This window comes from Euleptes europaea, chromosome 4 (genome assembly GCF_029931775.1).
Source record: "Euleptes europaea isolate rEulEur1 chromosome 4, rEulEur1.hap1, whole genome shotgun sequence".
Lineage (NCBI taxonomy): Eukaryota > Metazoa > Chordata > Lepidosauria > Squamata > Sphaerodactylidae > Euleptes > Euleptes europaea.
This window is the reverse complement of record NC_079315.1, coordinates 9,678,221-9,696,738: the sequence shown is the minus strand read 5'-3', so window position 1 is coordinate 9,696,738 and position 18,518 is coordinate 9,678,221. Positions and strand designations below refer to the sequence as shown.

The 18,518-nt window shown below is 43.7% G+C and overlaps 1 protein-coding gene across 1 annotated transcript in view; it reads right to left on the bottom strand.

The window, feature by feature from the left end:
* The window catches only part of WARS2 (tryptophanyl tRNA synthetase 2, mitochondrial), a 38,129-nt gene that overhangs the window by 11,595 nt on the left and 8,016 nt on the right, over nt 1–18,518 (bottom strand). Inside the window, exons 2-4 of the mRNA XM_056848399.1 lie at nt 12,009–12,021; nt 7,729–7,864; nt 6,488–6,745 (exon numbers count right to left, since the gene is read on the bottom strand). Of these exons, the coding sequence (XP_056704377.1) occupies nt 6,488–6,745; nt 7,729–7,864; nt 12,009–12,021 (407 nt within the window). The remainder of the gene's footprint in view (nt 1–6,487; nt 6,746–7,728; nt 7,865–12,008; nt 12,022–18,518) is intronic.

Sequence of the window (18,518 nt, the reverse complement as noted above, 5' to 3'; positions counted from 1 at the left end):
ACCTGAATACCACCCCCAGAGGGGGCCCAGAGGGAGAGAATAGGGTTGCCAAGTTCCTCTTCGCCATGAGTGGGAGGTTTTTGGGGTGGCGCCTGAGGAGGGCGGGGTTTGGGGAAGGACTTCAGTGCCATAGAGTCCAATTGCCAAAGTGGCAATTTTTTCCAGGGGAACTGATCTCTATTGGTTGGAGATCACCTGTAATAGCAGATCTCCAGCTAGTACCTGGAGATTGGCAACTAGTTCCTTAGTGTTTTCTCTCTACATATCTAGACAAATGGAAAGGTTTTTGGAGGATAGCTTGTGGGCACTTCAAAGGTGGAATAGGACTGCACGCCCCTCCGCCCGCACAGACCCAGAGGGTGCCGGAGAAGCCGCTGGAGGGAAAGAAGGAAGGAAGGAAAGAAGGGAAGGGAGGGGGAAAGGGAAGGAAGGGAGGGAGAGAAAGAAAGAAAAAGAGAGAGAAAGGGAGAAAGAAATGGAGCAAGGGAGAGAAAGAAAAGGACAGAGGGAGACAGAAAAAGAAAGAGGCCATTTATACATGGGAGGTTTTGCCTTGGATTTGCCACTCGGTGGGGCGCGGTGGCAGGCTTGTGAGAGGCGAGCAGGGTGGGGCAGAGGGCGCCTCCTTCACACCCACCGACCAGCCATGCCCCTCCGCCCGCACAGGCCCAGAGGGCGCCGGAGAAGCCGCCGGCCATGCCGAGTGTGAGCGCTCAGTTTCTGTTCCCCGCTCTCCCACCCGCCTGGCTGGCCGCGCACGCTCCAGCGGCGGCAATGGCGGCAGCTTCTGTGGGAGAGTCCGGGGGCCACTGCCAATGATGTCGGAGGTTCCCCACCCCTGGGCTACAGCCTCCCCCATCCGGGGTGGGGCAGAGCCGGAAAGACCAGCGGCTTGGAGGAACCGTGCGTGCCGGCAGAAAGGGCTACGCGTGCCGGAAGTGGCATCCGTGCCATAGGTTCGCCAGCACGGCCCTAGAAGCTAAAATGACTAAACTGAGGCTATCGTATTTTCGTCACATTATGAGAAGACAAGAGTCACTAGAAAAGAAAGCATGCTAGGAAAAGTTGAGGGCAGCAGGAAAAGAGGAAGACCCAACAAGAGATGGATGGACTCAATAAAGGAAGCCACAGCCCTCAATTTGCAAGACCTGAGCAAGGCTGTCAAAGACAGGACATTTTGGAGGACATTGAGTCATAGGGACTCCATGATTCGGAAGCAACTTGACGGAACTTAACACACACACACACACACACACAACCTAGACTAATATAAACTGTTAAATGCTTACAAAATATATTGATTAGTTAAAACTGCATTAACCTGCTGTGTGTGTGTGTGTGTGTGTGTGTGTGTGTATATATATATATATATATATATATATATATATACACACACACCTATATATTTTACTTTACTAAAAGACTGCACTTCCATATCAAAGAATAGTTAATAAAGTTAAGCTCAGTTTGCTGATATCAAAAATTTGCTTATATAAAATTTAAAAAGCAGAATTAGAAAGAAAATAAAAACAATAACATGCTTTCATATATCATAACTTTATTTAGTTATCCCATTAATATGTAGTTATTTTATATAACACTAAACTAGCATCAATGACCAGTCACAGAAGAGAAAGAGCCTAAGCCCTTTTCAAAGCACAGAGTCTGATTCTGGCCACGCTTTAATGTCCCAGCCGGCAGGGCTTCCTTGTAAACTGGAAACAGGGAGGGGAGTTGTGTGCCTGTGAGGGAAGAGAGGGAAACCCACAAATCTGGGGCTCATCCACCGTTTCCCAAGTCCCAGAGACTGAGTCACCGGCAAGTGATGATGAGAAAGATAAGGGCATCCAAAGCAGGTGCCTTTGTGGGGGGGGAAAGGATCATTATTTCCTCTGTATAAAAGGGACGAGCACTTAAACGCGCCCATAAATCTGGCCGATTAGCGTTTTAATGGGCTTTCCTGAATCAGTTCTTAATTTTCAGTCTGGCAACTGTTCAATGCGCATTCTAATCATCGCTAGTAATTTCCACATTGCTCTATCTGAAGGATCCATTTTCCTGGCCTATATTTTGTCATATTTCTGAAAAACATATTTTTTTTATGCCCCATCCCCTCCTCCAACCTCAAACAAACAAGGATCAGGAACCAGACGGATGGCAAACCAAGAACTCTTAGTCATTTAGTGGGGGAATAAAATCGAGCCAAATTATGTTTGTAGTAATCAAGCAGTTTTCTAGTGTCTGGAGCAGTCATATGCTTTGCCAGATACCTTTGCCAAAGAGCCAACGTGGTATAGTGGTTAGGAGAGGTGGATTCTAATTTGGAGAACTGGGTTTGATTCCCCACTCCTCCACATGAGCAGCGGACGCTAATCCGGTGAACCCGGTTTGATTCCCCACTCGTCCGCATGAGTGGTGGACGCTAATCCGGTGAACCGGGTTGGTTTTCCCACTCCTCCACATGAAGCCAGCTGGGTGACCTTGGGCTAGTCACAATTCACTTAGAGCTCTCTCATATTTTGTCTTTATAAAATGTGTGTCAATGTATAATAACGTTTAAAATAAAGAAAAAGAAACATCAGCTACGAGACTGAATCTGTTGCAATCCATATGGAAAGTGAACAACCAGTAAACAACATACAGGTAATCATTCCGTTTGCTATTTTTTAGGTTTTCTCTGGCAAACGTAGCCCCTTTGTTTTTCGTTTGTTTGGGTTTTATTTGCCCTCAAATCACAGCTAACTTTATGGTGACACCGTTGGGTTTTCAAGGCAAGAGATGTTCAGAGGTGGTTTGCCATTGCCTGCCTCCACATCACAACCCTGGTATTCCTTGGTGGTCTCTCTTCCAAATACTTTTCCTTTCTCCCTTAGAAGCTCCTTGATTCATAAATCTTGAGCAGCACAGTTCTACATCAATTGTTTAAGGGAAATAAGGACTGAGATAAATTTTGCCACTGCCAATGTAACCTTAGTACTGCAGTCAAAAGCTCTGCTCACAACCTGAGTTCGATCCAGACGGAAGTCGGTTTCAGGTAGCCGGCTCAAGGTTGACTCAGCCTTCCATCCTTTCGAGGTCGGTAAAATGAGTACCCAGCTTGCTGGGGGTAAAGGGGAGATGTCTGGGGAAGGCACTGGCAAACCACCCTGCAAACAAAGTCTGCCTAGGAAACGTCGGGATGTGACGTCACCCCATGGGTCAGGAATGACCCGGTGCTTGCACAGGGGACCTTTACCTTTTATCTCAGGCGTAGAGGTACTAGTCTGATCTGTTAAAAAGAGGAATAATATACCTTGATCTTAGATCCTCATATAAATGACATTCCAGGAGCACATGTGCTAGAGAATCAATAGAACCAGAAGAACCCGGGCAGGTCCTTTCTGAATATGGTAAGTTCATGCATCTACCTTGCATAACCATAGAAGGGTTAGCATTTAATCTAGCAAGGAAAAACGCTCCTAAAAATGAGGCATTGTCAAGAAATAGGCAAGCAGGCAAGTAATATAAGGACGGAATTCCAAAGAACTAAGATGAGCAAACACAACGAACAGGAATCGATGCGTTTACACAATCAATCTCTTGAATATGCTTATTTATTTCAGACAAAACCTCTGATTCCCCAAGATCTCTAATCATATCTCATGATATGCCCATCAATGACAATTTCTTGTCAAATCTTTTTTTGCCATGAGGATCTATATGAGTCAGGTTTCATGAAAACTAGGCATCCCTCAGTGCTAAAAAAAAACAGCCTAAATTGCAGCTTGAACGCAAACAACCATGTCCTAGCTTCGAGAGACATTGGGCCAAACCCAGAACGAAGATAACACCAGCAACCCACCGAGGGGCATTTAACAGCCTCAGTGAAAACTGGAGCAGAGGACGATCAATAAACTTATCAACAGCATTTAGCCAAATGGAAGCACCAAAAAGAACAATTGGAATAATTTTTTACATTCAAAACTTGAATACCTCCAGGGACATATTTCCAACTTGTGGTATAAAAATAAGTTACAATTGCCCCAACAACAGGTTCGATTTTTATCAGACACAACCTTTTGATGGGAGTTCCAGCTCAGATTATAAGAACAGAAAATATCCAGACAAGCAAACTCCTTAACCTGATCAACGTCAATGCCTTCTAGTGCTCAACAAAAAGAGGGTAGTTTTCTCTTCTTAGAGAAGATCATAATCTTAAATTTATGGTGCTTTATTGGAAGACCTTCCCTAAAACAATACTCAGGAAAAAATTGTAATGATCTATGTAATCCAACTCTTGTACGGGACAAAAGAACCGCATCGTCAGCATAAAGCAAGACTGGAATACTGTGGTTTGCTAACTTTGGTGGGTGACAAATCTCTTGAAAATTCGCTGCTAAATCATTTGAATATAAATTAAGCAATAAAAGAGCCAGAAGATAACCTTGTCTAACCCCCCCAACCAAATCAAAAGGCTCGGTCAATTTTCCTTGGTTGGCACAGCGAACCTGAGCCATAAGATCCGTATGAAATTGCTTCTTCCGAATGCTGACCCTGACCAACCCCACTTAGTTTACGAGATCTGATCAGTAGGGTTGCCAGGTCCCTCTTCGCCACCAGTGGGAGGTGTTTCGGGCGGAGCCTATGGAGGGCTGGGTTTGGGGAGGGACTTCAATGCCCTAGAGTCCAATTGCCAAAGCAGCCATTTTCTCCAGGGGAACTGATCTCTATCGGCTGGAGATCAGTTGTAATAGCAGGAGATCTCCAGCTACTACCTGGAGGTTGGCATTTTGGAGGGCAAACTGGCAAAACCGCCATTATTTTGCTGGCCCTACACGTACTGCCCTGACCTGGATGGCCCAGGCTAGCCTGATCTCGTCAGATCTCAGAAGCTAAGCAGGGTCAGCCCTGGTTAGGTATTTGGGTGGGAGACCACCAAGGAATACCAAGGTTGCTGGAGGAAGGCACCGGCAAACCACCTCTATTAAACCAGTCTCTTGCCATGAAAACCCCAAAAAGGGGTCGCCATAAATCGGCTGTGACTTGATGGCACTTTACCCACCCACCACACATACTGTGCTTTAGCCCAACACCTCTGTTGACCAAAGTGGCCTAAAAGATGACCCAAAGCTGACTTGGAAAGCAGATACAGAGGAGACGGCACGAACAGCTGCACTGCCCACACAAACCCAGGGCACCCCAACTGGGCTTAATAAACCGGACACACATGAAATCCCTGAGTTGGAAAGATTGAGAGAGAAAACGGCGGAATATGCTGTGATGGCAAAGTTAACCCATTTGCCGAACAAAGGACCTGTTGGGGAGTGGCAGAGGAAATGGAAACTCTACTATGATTATGCACAAATGTGAGTTCCAGGGGATTACCGCACTTGTATTCCCAGCGATTTATTAAGAGTTTGAAAATGTTATAAAAAATACTGTTCACGCTTTCTATGTATTCTCACCGATGTATTAAGAGTTTGAAAACGTTATAAAAAATACTGTTCACACTTTGTTTGGCCCTTTTAGCTGTGAAGACGTCTTCCAACCTTTTATAAGCCGTGGTATCCAAAAACCCTTTTAAAGCGATGTTTTTTACAACATTTTCAAACTCTTAATATATCGCTGGGAATTCAAAGTAAGGTAACCCCCCCCCCCCAGTGGGACGTAACCACACGGTATGTGAAGATCATCTCCGTGACAAAATAGATTTTTCATTACTTTTAACCATCCTCCACAAAGTAGAGTTCATTTTACTATCAGCATTGGAATAGCATAAATGTAACTTTTGTAGCAGAACAATTAGAACGGGATTAAGTTAGAACATGGCGGTTAGAACACATATATGTTTTAGCAACAGGATTTAGTTATCTTCACTTTGATTAATTTCATGCCTACGGTATAGGGTTATAAAGTGTAAACAAATAATTTTACAGTAGTTATATATAATGTGCTGTTAAGGGAAAAAGTTTAATACTAAAAAAAAAAGTGGGAGATTAGATGTGGGAGAGTAGTGAAATAAGTAATGCTATAGTTTATAAGACAGATAACAACCCAAAAACAGCACCATGATATTGAGCCATCGTGCTGTTTTGGGTTGTTATCTGTATTACATTCAGCATAGGGTGTTTTTTTTTCATTTGTACGTAGTTTATAAAACAGCATAAAGGGTCTGAAAAATCTTATACAATGGGATCTCCTGTGTTGGATATTTTTATTACTTCAGTAGATACAGAAGATAGGTAATAGGCAGCTCCTTTAGGAAGACTTGATATACTGTATGTATGTTAATTCACAGTGGGTAGCCGTGTTAGTCTGTTTGCAGTAGTTCAGAAAGCTCATACCCTACCAGAAAATATTTTTGTTAGTCTTTAAGGTGCTACTGGACTCTTGCCCTTTTTGTATGTATGTTGTGTAAGTATGTCGTGTTTGAATTTCTTTTTTCTTTAATAAAATAATTTAAAAATAAATAAAAATAAACCGGACACACATACACACACACACTGACCTGAGACTGCTGAAAAAGGACGCACTTCTTTGGATCTATGCCACAGGCCAGGAGAACGGCTGTGATGTCTAGGATGCTGGCCCGAAGGATGGCTGGATCTCTCGGAACCGTGAGGGAGTGGAGATCTACAATGCTGTACAGCACAGAACTGCATTCTTCCTGTAGCTTCACCCAACTTGTGAGAGCGCCGAGGTAATTCCCCAGGTGAGGGACCCCCGTCGGCTGAATCCCAGAGAAGATCCTCTTCAGGCCGTTATTCTGTAACCAAACAGCAATTTAATATTGTTTAATACAGTATAATGAACAATCGCGTGTAAGCAATATGGAAGCACCTGTACATATGTATGTGCGTGCACACAAACGAGTCTACCTCCTCCTGCGCGCACACAAAGAGCAAACACAGGCAGTATGAAATAATCCCCCTCGGAAGCCTAGTTTTCCCTTTCACATTTATTCTGTGAGGCACCACAGTACTTCTCATGTGCGAGAATTCCCATGCTTCTCAACGAGTCTTGGGTAGGAAAACTTTCCCTAGTCGGTTGTGCTTTCTGTAATTCAGTCAAATTCTGATTTTAATCTGGTGGAGAGTGCCGTCAAGTCGCAGCCAACCTATGGTGACCCTACAGTGTTTTCAAGGCAAGGGGAGATCAGAAGTGGTTTGCCATTACCTGCCTCTGCGTAGCAACCCTGGACTTTCTTGGTGGTCTCCCATCCAAGTGCTCACCAGGGTCGACCCAGCTTAGCTTCTGAGATCTCATGAGATCAGGCTAGCCTGACCCATCCACGTCAGGGTGATTTTCATCTAGGGGTGTTCAGCTGTTACCTTAGGAAGGATCCATACTTTACAGTAGACACAATACACTTTGCATGTTTGCAATGGGGTACAGAGAGTATGTGGCATACCTATGTTTTTGGCTAGGGTAGAGGGTGGGATACAAGTCTAATTAATAACAACAGTGATAATGATAATAATGAGGAGGAGGAGAAGCCATGAACATTCTTCTGAAACCTCAATACAACGAGGGCTCTCAAAGGGATGTGCGCAGATATAGACATGGGTATATAGTACGTACTTTACAGGTTTTGATGTGGAAAACACCAATAGATGCAAAGATAGATATTTTCCTCAAAAAGCATATTATTATTTAAAAATCCAATTTAAATTAAAATATTATTTAAATTTTTAAATCCACTTTTTTATTTTTTTAAAAAATTGACTTTTAACCACCCTGGTGCATCACCTTCAGAAGGCTTTGCTCAGAGGCACAAAGCTTTTCCAGCCACGTATAGCCAGAGAAAGATGTGGCGTCTGAGGCCACGAAGGACTGGAAGTAATAACTAGCCCCTTGAACTGAACCTAGGCAACCAGTGAAGTACCTGCGGAACAGGCGTGAGACAGGTTTTCAAGACACTTACGGGTTGACTGCAACTGTTCTAATCAGAAATGTAAAATGCCCAGACATTATGAAGCTGTGGGAGGGTTAAAATTCCACCCCCGTCCAGAAAAAAAAAAGGACATTTGACAGAAAATTGAAATATATGCAGTACTTGCTTTCCGATTGAGTCGCTTTATTGTTTTAAACATAAAATGCATCATTTATGGCTTTAATTAAAGGTGTATTAAGCATATAAATCTTTCTTCCCACCTCAGCTTTCCTGGCTCCACTCACTCTGCTGCCGTCCCTCTTTCTCCCAGATGTCCTTTCTACCTCCTCCTTCTAATACCCTTCGGCCTTCCGAGGGATCTTCTCTACAAAGTGTTCAAAATTCTGCATTTACCATACTGAAGACTATTGTCAAATGGCACGGGGGAAATATTTTTTTAAATAAAATCAGCATTTGTGGATGTTGACTTATTGGAGAAGTAATGAAGGAGAGGTATACAAATCTTCATGCCGGCTGGGTGCTTTAATCCCGTTCTGAACAGTGAATATCTAATCTAACTCCATGCTATTAATACTTTCAAGCAATACCCCAAGCGCTAAAAGAAATGTGTGAATTTTTTACACTAAAAGCTGAAGCAAAACAATTTTTGGCGTGGACTTATATGGGAACGTAAATGTGGGGGAGAATAAATATATACGAGGAAACAGGACGGAGATCATCGAGAAGCCTGAACATTCCCATTCGAAAGGAGGCCTACATTGTTGGGTTAACTCAGACAGCAACACTCTATAAAATAGCTAGTGATATTTAAAAGCCACAGAAGACATAAAATCTGTAACGTCAGTACTGTGCTCATCTAAATTCCACGTTTTAAAAATTGTTTTCTAAAACCTTTCAAGACAGATAAAAGGATTACAATTAAGCCAAAAATATGATCCTTTGGTCTGGCTTTGAAATTATAGAAAGGAGCACAAAGACCGGGAATAATATTGGCGTTAAATCTTGTAAAAGTCAGCGGAAGCTCCGAAAGATTTTGGAAAGGGAAAACAGAGCCTGCTAAGAGACTGGTTATTTAAGATTCGGGATATGAGCACAACAGTGAAAAATCACAACCTTAAACAACAACAGAAAAAACCTACAGTAACACAGTGCCAAACAAAGGAATAAACTGCTCACTTGTAACATACAGCGAAGCAAAATATTTATTTACTTCATTTATACACCACTTTGATTATTCATTTCATTTATTTATAAAACATTTATTTACTCCATTTATACTTTCTCCCCAATGAGGACCCAAACTGGTTCACATCATTCTCTTCTCCGTTTTGTTCTCGCAAGAACCCAAGTGAGGCCAGGTTACTGCAGGCACAGTGGTTTTAGGGGCGAAATGGAAATCGGATGAAAGCCCCAATATAGAAGAATGGAAGAGCAAATTGGCAGAATATGCTGGGATGGCGAAACTAACCAATCTAGTAAATAAAAGACCTAATTTATCTTACACTGGAGGCTTCACTCTGCTTATGTGAGAACAATACAAGTTATGAGGAGTTTGAAATGGAGGATATCAAAACTGTTATTAAAATGTATTGTTGTTCAAGTTTAATAGAAATCTAGAAATACAGAAGGAGACAATAAATATAGTATACTTTAGAATGTTATCGGGATATAAGGGATATCCATAACCAGGGTAGACATGTATACTTTTGTCGAAATAATTGAACAGTAGAGAAGATCACTGTAACCCCCAAACCCCTCATCCTTTTTTTTTTAATGTTTATCCCTTTTTTAAAAAGAAAATAAATTTTAAAAAACGAAAAGAACCCTATGAGGCCGGAGATCACCCAGCAAGCTTCCATAGCAGAGCTTAGCTTGAGAGACTAATCAATACACCACGCTGGCTCTCATTATTACTGTTAAATATAAGCTGTCATCATGGGCCAAGGGTGACGTCTCCTTACTAAAACTTTGCATGAAGGGTGGGTCGTACCTGTATCTTTTCTCTTGCGCACATTGCTGAGGAGTGTATTAAAGCAAAGAAATGTTTTAAATAAATCTTATATATAATTCTGAAGTCGGCCTCAGAGGGTAGATCAAAAAATCTACACAATGCTGCCAGGAAAATAAAAGTTTTTTGTTTTTTTACAAACGGAGGCTATCCCTAGATTTGCAGGGGGCGTTAAAAATGGGGGGGGGGAACCCATAAAAAAACACTGGAAACCTGTGCACGCATCACAATTTTTTAAAAAAAGAGGAAAGACAAGGAAAGGGGGAGAAAGCGGAAACAACGAGAGGTTTGAGGGCAGAAAAAGAAGAAAGTGGCATCATAAACTATAGGGGGGTGGAGGGAGGGAGAAATTGGTGACGGGAGAGGGGATGAGCAGGATGAGAGGAAACGGGGTCCAGCAGATGAGACTGCCCCTCCTTGCAGATCGCTCCTCTTGTATATTCTGAGGCGAGGATATAAGGAATAAAGCCAACTAAGTGTCTCAATGAAAGATCTTTGAAGTTATGAGCAAATGCCAGATGTCTTGCTGCCAACCTGAGCACAGTTACTTGCGAAGAAGCCCCGCTAAACACAGTGAAAAAAGTAAACAGGCAGAACCTCATACCCAGCTGAAGAGGTTCAAGTCAGCGGAGAATTTTCTAAGGTAAACCATCCTCCCGGGAAATATCAGCATTTCTACTTTGGTTACTCCATTGCTTTTTGCTTGGCCTTTCATTGGAAAAAAAAAAGTTTCATGCATGAACTACTTACTCTTATTCCCCCTAGAGATTCGCCATATTATCGTTGATACAAACGGGAAACCCAAAAGTATAATTGTACAAACTGAGCTATTTAAAGCATTTTTTAAAAAATTCAGATATAACCTGGCATTAAACTTTTTAAAAAGAATCCGCTTAAATAATCAGTCATAAGCGAGCCCCGACAGTTTAGTCTCTGAAGAGGCAAGCGACTTCCTGGGTGGTCCCTTTAAACTTTACTCTCTGCGTTAAACGGTCCACCAGAGCTCACACTCAAATTCAAGCGCGCACGGAAGAACTGTTTCGCTGAACAGCCATTCACAAAAACCCACCAGCAGCACAGTCACTGTAGCAATGACAGAAAATTTAGCCTGGATAAAACTCGCTCACAGATACAGGGGGCGGCCGTCCAAGACAGCAGATCCTTGGGCCAGCCGTGCTCCCCATTAAAAAGGGAAATACGACCCCGTCACCTGACATCACAAAGTGCCTTTCCCAATGCAGCCCTAGAACAGGGGACTGGCAAACATCTGCAGAACATGAAGTCATCAGGACATGGGGCAAATTCCACTACATGTTGTGGAGGGGGGGGGCTACATTTGGCTGGCGGAGGCCATCTTCAGCGCCATCCAAAACATAGTTTTGCTCTTAGCTAAGGATCTGAAGGACGTCCTAGGACTTACACGCACATAGGAGAATTTGCTTTCCATTTTTTTCCCTTTCAACTCATGCAGCGTTGCCAACTGCTCTTTAAATGCAGCTCTGGAGGGGCCCATGGTGTGGCGGACTGCTGACAAAGAGGCCGTCCCCCAGTGCCACGGCAAAGCCTCGCGTCCGCACAGTCCGAAGCGCAGTGACCAGACTCTCCAGGGCCGTGGCTCAGTGGTAGAGCATCTGCTTGGCGTGCAGAAGGTCCTAGGTTCAATACCCGGCATCTCCAGTTAAAGGGACCAGGCAAGTAGGTGATGTGAAAGACCTCTGCCTGAGACTCTGGAGAGCCACTGATGGCCTGAGTAGACAATACTGACTTTGATGGACCAAGGGTCTCATTCAGTATAAGGCAGCTTCATGTGTTCATGTGTGTCTCAGAGATGCAGGGCTGGGGGGGGGGGGAACCCTCAGCCTGAGAACTTGGAGAGCCACTGCTAGCCAAAGTGGACAGCACTAAAGGCAAAAGGATCAAGGGTATAATGTGGCTTCATGTCTTCGTTTTTTAAAGAAGGAAGCTTTTGGTTGTTCTTCAAATGCCGTTCTTAATCCACTGCTTGGAAAATGCAGCTGCATGGGTTCTAACAGAAGTCTGGTTTTCGGAGAGAAGGACACGGGCTTCTACCCTACCATTCTCCACAATCTAGTCTAAAGTAGAGGGGACTCCTGCCCCGGTCCTCACCTCCCACTGCCACCTGGTTCAACAGCGGAAGAAAAATAAAGGGGGAATGGCTGTCACTGCGACACCATGCTGACATCACTTTTGTGTTCATGCTAGGAGTGACGCCAGCATGAAAAGTCTAGGACTCGTAAAACAATAGAGTTCTCGTGAAATCCTAGAGTGTCGTGCTGATGAGCTGACGTACCTTCTGGGTCTGCACTAGAAGTGATGCGATTAGAACGTCCCGGCCCCTCAAAACCCCTGCCGGTTGCCAGCGCTGGGCTGGCAACCCCAGCCTGAAGTCTTCCTCCGTCAGAGTGGCTAAGACGCACAACACGGTTTCCTTAAACTTTTACAACAAGTACAGTCAGATGTTCTATTAATACAGCATAAGCCAGTAAAACACAAGCGTTATTTATACGAAAGTTAAAAAATTATATCAATTCAACCAAAAACATTCCTAATTGAAATCTCCAAATAATTTATAATAGACTAAAATTGACCAAATTATGATTTAATCTAATTGCAATTGCCCAACATTAGGGGTCGAACTTTGTATGCTATTGCACAAAATTTGGCTACCTGTTCTTCCGTCTGGGCATTCCCTTCCCAGAGGAGACTCTTAATTCTCCCTTCATCTGAGCTGACTGTGATTTGGCTGAATGATTAGCTTACAACGAACTTCCTCATAGAAGGAGCACCTGAGCAAAACATGCTCTATAGACTCCAATTCCCCCGATTTACAAGGGCACAACCCATTCTGTTATTGGAAGCTTCTTAAATCTGCCTTGCTAAAGTAGTCTAACAGTGTTCTAATCAGAGGTGTAGAACATTAAGCGTTACCAAAAAAAGAGAGAGAGAGAGAGAACATAAGAACATAAGGAAAGCCCTGCTGGATCAGACCAAGGCCCATCAAGTCCAGCAGTCTGCTCACACAATGGCCAACCAGGTGCCTCCAGGAAGCCCCCAAACAAGACGACTGCAGCAGCAGCACCATCCTGCCTGTGCTCCACAGCACAGGGCTTCCAATCAGTCAGTAATAATGGGAATAAAGGCAGGCTCTAAAACAAATAAATGGCAGGCAACCCTGCCACATTTGAGCTATCGGCCAAAAAGGGAAACGCACCGAACACATTAAGGTGTCCAACTAGAATGGACCTTCATACACACACACACACAGAGAGAGATAGAGTCAAGAAGTGATTATTCATCATCATCATCATCACCTTTATTAGGCACTTACATCAGCATACAATAAACAGAGTTGCGAAAACGGTTAAAACGGGTTACATTAAAATGACATTACTTAGAAGTATGAACAAACTGCTCACGAATCCTTTGTGCAGTCAGAAGAAAACTAGCTACTTGTTGGGTGACAGAGGGGTTTCTAAAGTGATCATTCTAAGCACACAACCCAAAAGCAGACCTAAAAACACTGTTAACCATTGAGGTGCCTCAACCACAAAAAGATACTGGCAGCCTGGAGAGAGTTCAGAGGGAACCAACTAAAATGATTAAGTGCCTGGGAACGGCTGGCTGGGGGTGGGGGGAGATTAAAAGAATTACATATGTAGAGTTTAGCTAAATTACAGGACCTTAGAAAATTCGCTTTCTTCCACCCCAGCCTCTTGGCCTGACCAGTCTCTTGGCGACTCCAGCTGTCAGGATTTGATCTATTACACTTCAAACTTTCCAGGATACCTCGACATCAACTGGAAACATTTTTATTTAAAATATTTTCCATGTGCCATTGTCTAAGGCTGGGCAGAGGGGCAGCTGCTCTTTGGGTTTCTAAGCGAGGAGTTTGGTTTCCCCCAACAAGCGCCTCCGAATTGAATTGCGATCTGAACCCCCATCCAGGCATTTGCATCTGAAAACAAATCCATTCATTCCTCTGCCCGTTAGAGATGATGGCAGAGGAACCTGGAAAGCTCCTATGGTCATCATGGTGCCCTGTGGAAGGAAACGGCATTTGCTTCAACATGATTTAGGCATTAGCAAGCTCCCTGACCATAGCTGAAGATGCTGAACAAGAAAGTGCAAATTAAAATATGTGGAAACTATTCACAGGGCTTTCAATCAGTCGGTAATAATGGGAATAAAGGCAGGCTCTAAAACAAATAGAGGGCAGCGACCATCCCACATTTGAGCTATCGGCCAAAAAAGGAAACACATCGAACACCTTAAGGGGTCCAACTAGAATGGACCTTCATACAGCAATAAATAAATAAATATCCCACATTAATTCCCAACGGACAGACCCATTGCTGAAGTTTCAAACTCGACCCTGATCATTCTGTTGATCTAGCAATTGTTTAAACAACGGGTCGCCTGAAACGTTTGGCTTCACTGACAAAAAAAACCCGTTAAAAAACTGAGACTCCCGGAATCGTAATTCTCCAAAAACCGCACAGAAGATTCCGGCCTTTTACAAACTTTGCTCTGTGTTTATTCTCCCGGCAAGAGTCCGAGAGTGGCCTTAGCAGGGGCTCAGCCTGATGCCATGAAATCACGGGGCTGGAATGCGCCTCGGCGAAACACTGAGGTCAGGACATCGGAGCTGCTGCGTGCTTGGAAGATCTGGAGTTAGCAAAGAGTGCCCGATGGGGAGAAATAGAAACCACAAGACAGGCAAGCTCAGATTGTCTGCCCTTGAGGCCTCAGGCTTTTGTCCAGCATCTTCCACACTCAAGAATTCTGTACGGAATACTTTGCCTGTTAAAAGAATGTAAAAAGCCATGTATGGTTGCCTGAAATAAAATAGCAAGATGACCCAACGATGACTCTTAAGTGTATGAGAAAGGCAGGGTTCTTGTGCTCATGCCCACCCTGAGAGTTGGATAATGGTGAAATTGTGCAACTTTCAGAGGCCAACCAGCAAACACCAGAGCTGAAGAAGCGTTTTGTAGTTCCTTTACACAGCACTGTCCAGGTAATTATTTCAGAGGGGTAGCTATGTTAGTCTGCCACAGCTGAGATAAGCAGGAGCTTTGTGGCACCTTAAAGACTAACCAAAGCTTTTTTACTCCCGTGTACATTTTCTGGATTAGAGCCCATTTTTTCAGCTGCAATCAGTGGTTTCTCACTTGGCACGCGTTTTATGCAGGAGGAATGGAGTTAAACCCAAACTGCAGGGGTAGAGGCCATGAAATACAGGACTACAGGGTGAAATCATGTAAAATACAAATCCAATCAGAAAAACCACAAGATGCCATTCCAAGATCTTTGCTGATTTTATTTTGATGTTTTCCTAATGCTTGCATAGGTTTTTATAACTTTTTTTTTTACTCCTCATGCTCCTAGGGCTTTAAACAGCCTCCCAACATAAACGTTTCACGGGCAAAGTTTTCCCCACCGCTTTTCTCCACGTGAGGAAAAGCATGACCTGTTTGGTTTCTGCCTGAGGGATTAACGCCCGGGAGGCTCGTGAGTGGGGCTAATGAGAAAGTAACAGCACCACCATTTGCTTTTATACCTTTCTTGTTTATTCACTTTGCTTTATACTACCAAATATTTTTTAAAAAAATACCACTGGGTGCAGAATATAGCTAGAGGCATTCAATAAACACATTATAGAAGAATCGCTGTGCAAATTCCAGGCAAGCCAGCATTACTGATTGGACATGGCCACATGCTTGCCTTGAAACAAACAATTCCTGAACACTGTCAGGGGAAAAACCCAGGGTGCGAGCAAATTATGTGAAGCATTCCAAGCTAAAATAGTTTCCGAGGCTCAGAAACGTCAAGAGAAACAAGAATCCAGCATGCCCCGGACCCTTACGCAGCCTCCGATCTCCGTCAAAACTCTGCCACTGGCATCAAACTGCCTTGCGTTTTGGATTTTGGAAGGGCAGGCTCCAGTTTGACGGCTGTTTCCTCGGAACAGAGCAGGTGAGGGGCCGAAGCTGGTCCCAACTACAGGTGGTGTGCGCTGGTGCGGGTGAGAAAGAACTGAGAGACCAGAAGAGGGGAGCGAATCGCTGCTGACATGCGGGACAGGGAAGATTGATGGCTTCCCCCTCTAGTTCTCCCTACTGCGAAGGCACCCCGGGGGTGGGGGAAAGGGACGAAGAAGCCGCTGGGCCGGCGACGAAACTAGCCGCTCTGCTTATCCCTGATTAATGAGGCGGCGGCAATTCAGGAAACGGGAAAGGATCAGGCTCAGACTCCCCCCCCCTTATTTTGGACTCAATTACAATTTGATCCACAGCATTCCACATGGTTTCAGTTGTCCGGTCATTAGGAGTTTTCAAGCGGAGTCAGACAAAGAGGAATTGCTAAGAGAGAGAGAGAGAGAGACGCTGTTTGTAAAGTCTTACCTGGAATCCGAAGGGGAAGCCCGGACCTTTTCGCAAACATGGTTCCAATCTATTGCGCGAACGGACGGAAAATGGGCTGCTTTTTTTTCTTTACCTGCGCTAGAGCAAGAGAGAGTCTGGAGACAACCCCAGTGTTACATGAAGCAGCTCTGCCGGCAGCAGACCGATGCTTTCCTCCTAGCATCACACGCTTACGTACTTAGAGGCAAATTCTATGTATATTCAGACAATAGAGAGTATAGCAGATTATAATAATCAGCTGCGTTTGGGGGGGAAAAACCCAACCTGCTTTAAAACTTCGGTGGTTTGGAAAAAAACACATTCAAGCATCACCTGAAGGGTATCCTTTATAACATAAATGGTACGCTGATCATTTACAATGATCCCATCAACGTTAACCAGGACCGCACTGAAATGAAATTATTCAGAACTAACGTTTGTCAAAGGGATAGAGATGGTGGACTATACCAAAGCTTCTTAAACTGTGGGTCGCGACCCCATATGGGGTCACGTAACTGAATGTGGGGGTCGTGAAAAAATTGGCAACAGTAAATGGTAAAATTATATGTATACCAAATAATTGTTTTAAAATAAATTTCTTTATGATTTATTATCAGCATATGTTTGATTTGTATACCTATTTTATATACCTATATACCCAGGGTCACGTAAAAATTTCTTGGGCGAAAAGGTGTCGCAAGTGGAAAAAGTTTAAGAAGCCCTGGACTATTCTACTATACCCTGTCTGGTGTAAGTGTGCTTCTGCTGTGTAATTTCTGTATCGTTTAACATGTCAGGTTTTAAATGCTTAAGCTTCATTTCAGGTTGTTTGAGATTTCGGCTTGTTTTCAGATGTCTGCAACCCGAACCTGACTGCACTGTATACGGGATGTCCCATCCTGTTGATATATATTTGAGTTACACTACGTAATCCACCCTGAGGCTCAGTGAGAACGGCAAACTACAAACAAGGCAAATAAAAAAATACATCTTCATACAAGAGTAAGGATGTGTCACTGGCAACCAAGATCAAGTTAATTCATGCCATCGTATTCCCTACTACTATGTACGGGTGTGAAAGCTGGACAATGAAGAAAGCTTGTAGGAAGAAAGTAGATTCCTTTGAAATATGGTGTTAAGGAGAGTGTTACAGATACTGTGGACTGCCGAAAAAAGCATCAGGGGGTTCTAGATCAAATCAAGCCTGAACTGACCCTAGAAGCTAAAATGACTAAACTGAGGCTTTCGTACTTTGGTCACATTATGAGAAGACAACAGTCACTGGAAAAAAACAATCATGCAGGGAAAAGTTGAAGGCAGCAGGAAAACAGGAAGACCCAACGAGAGATGGATTGACTCTATAAAGGAAGCCACGGCCCTCAATTTGCAAGACCTGAGCAAGGCTGTTAAAGAGAGGACGTTTTGGAGGACATTGATTCATAGGGTCGTCATGAGTAGGAAGCGACTTGACGGCACTTAACACACACACACAAGTCAGCTTCAACTGAAAGCCAAACGAGAAATCCAAATTTTAAATCTACTTATTTATTAATTTATTTTTGCTGCCAAGTCACAGCTTACTATGGCGACCCCGTAAGGTTTTCAAGGCAAGAGACCTTCGGAGGTGGTTCGCCATTGCCTGCATCGGGGTCACAAGCTGGTATTCCTCAGAGGTCACCCATTCAAATACTAACCCGAGTCAGGGTTGAGAATGCGCTACTGGCCCAAGGTCACCCAGTAAGCTTCCATGGCAGTAGTGGGGATTTGAACCTGGGTTTCCCACGTCCTAGTCCAACCCTTTAACCACTACACCACGCTGGCTCTCTAAAATTACCTATACATTAATTGCACTAAGCAATGCATAAGGGCTGCAAGCCAGCGATTATGATTATTGTTGTTTATTACAAGCTTCTATTTAATACCACACTCCTAAACTGCTGTATATTTATATGCCATAAAATCCAATCACTCATGGCGATTCACAAATCACAAGGCAACACTACTTTAAAATTAGGTAAAATCTAACCACAGAAGAGCAAGAAACGCATCAGAGGAGCCGCCGCCGCTGTTTTCAGACCCGGGTGCCACCTTTTAGCTGCACTATCAAGCACACTGCTGTTATTTTTAACTGGGCATGTCCATCTTTACCTTCTTTTCCCAGCGTGGTGCAGTGGTTAAGAGCAGCAGATTCGAATCTGAAGAACCGGGTTTG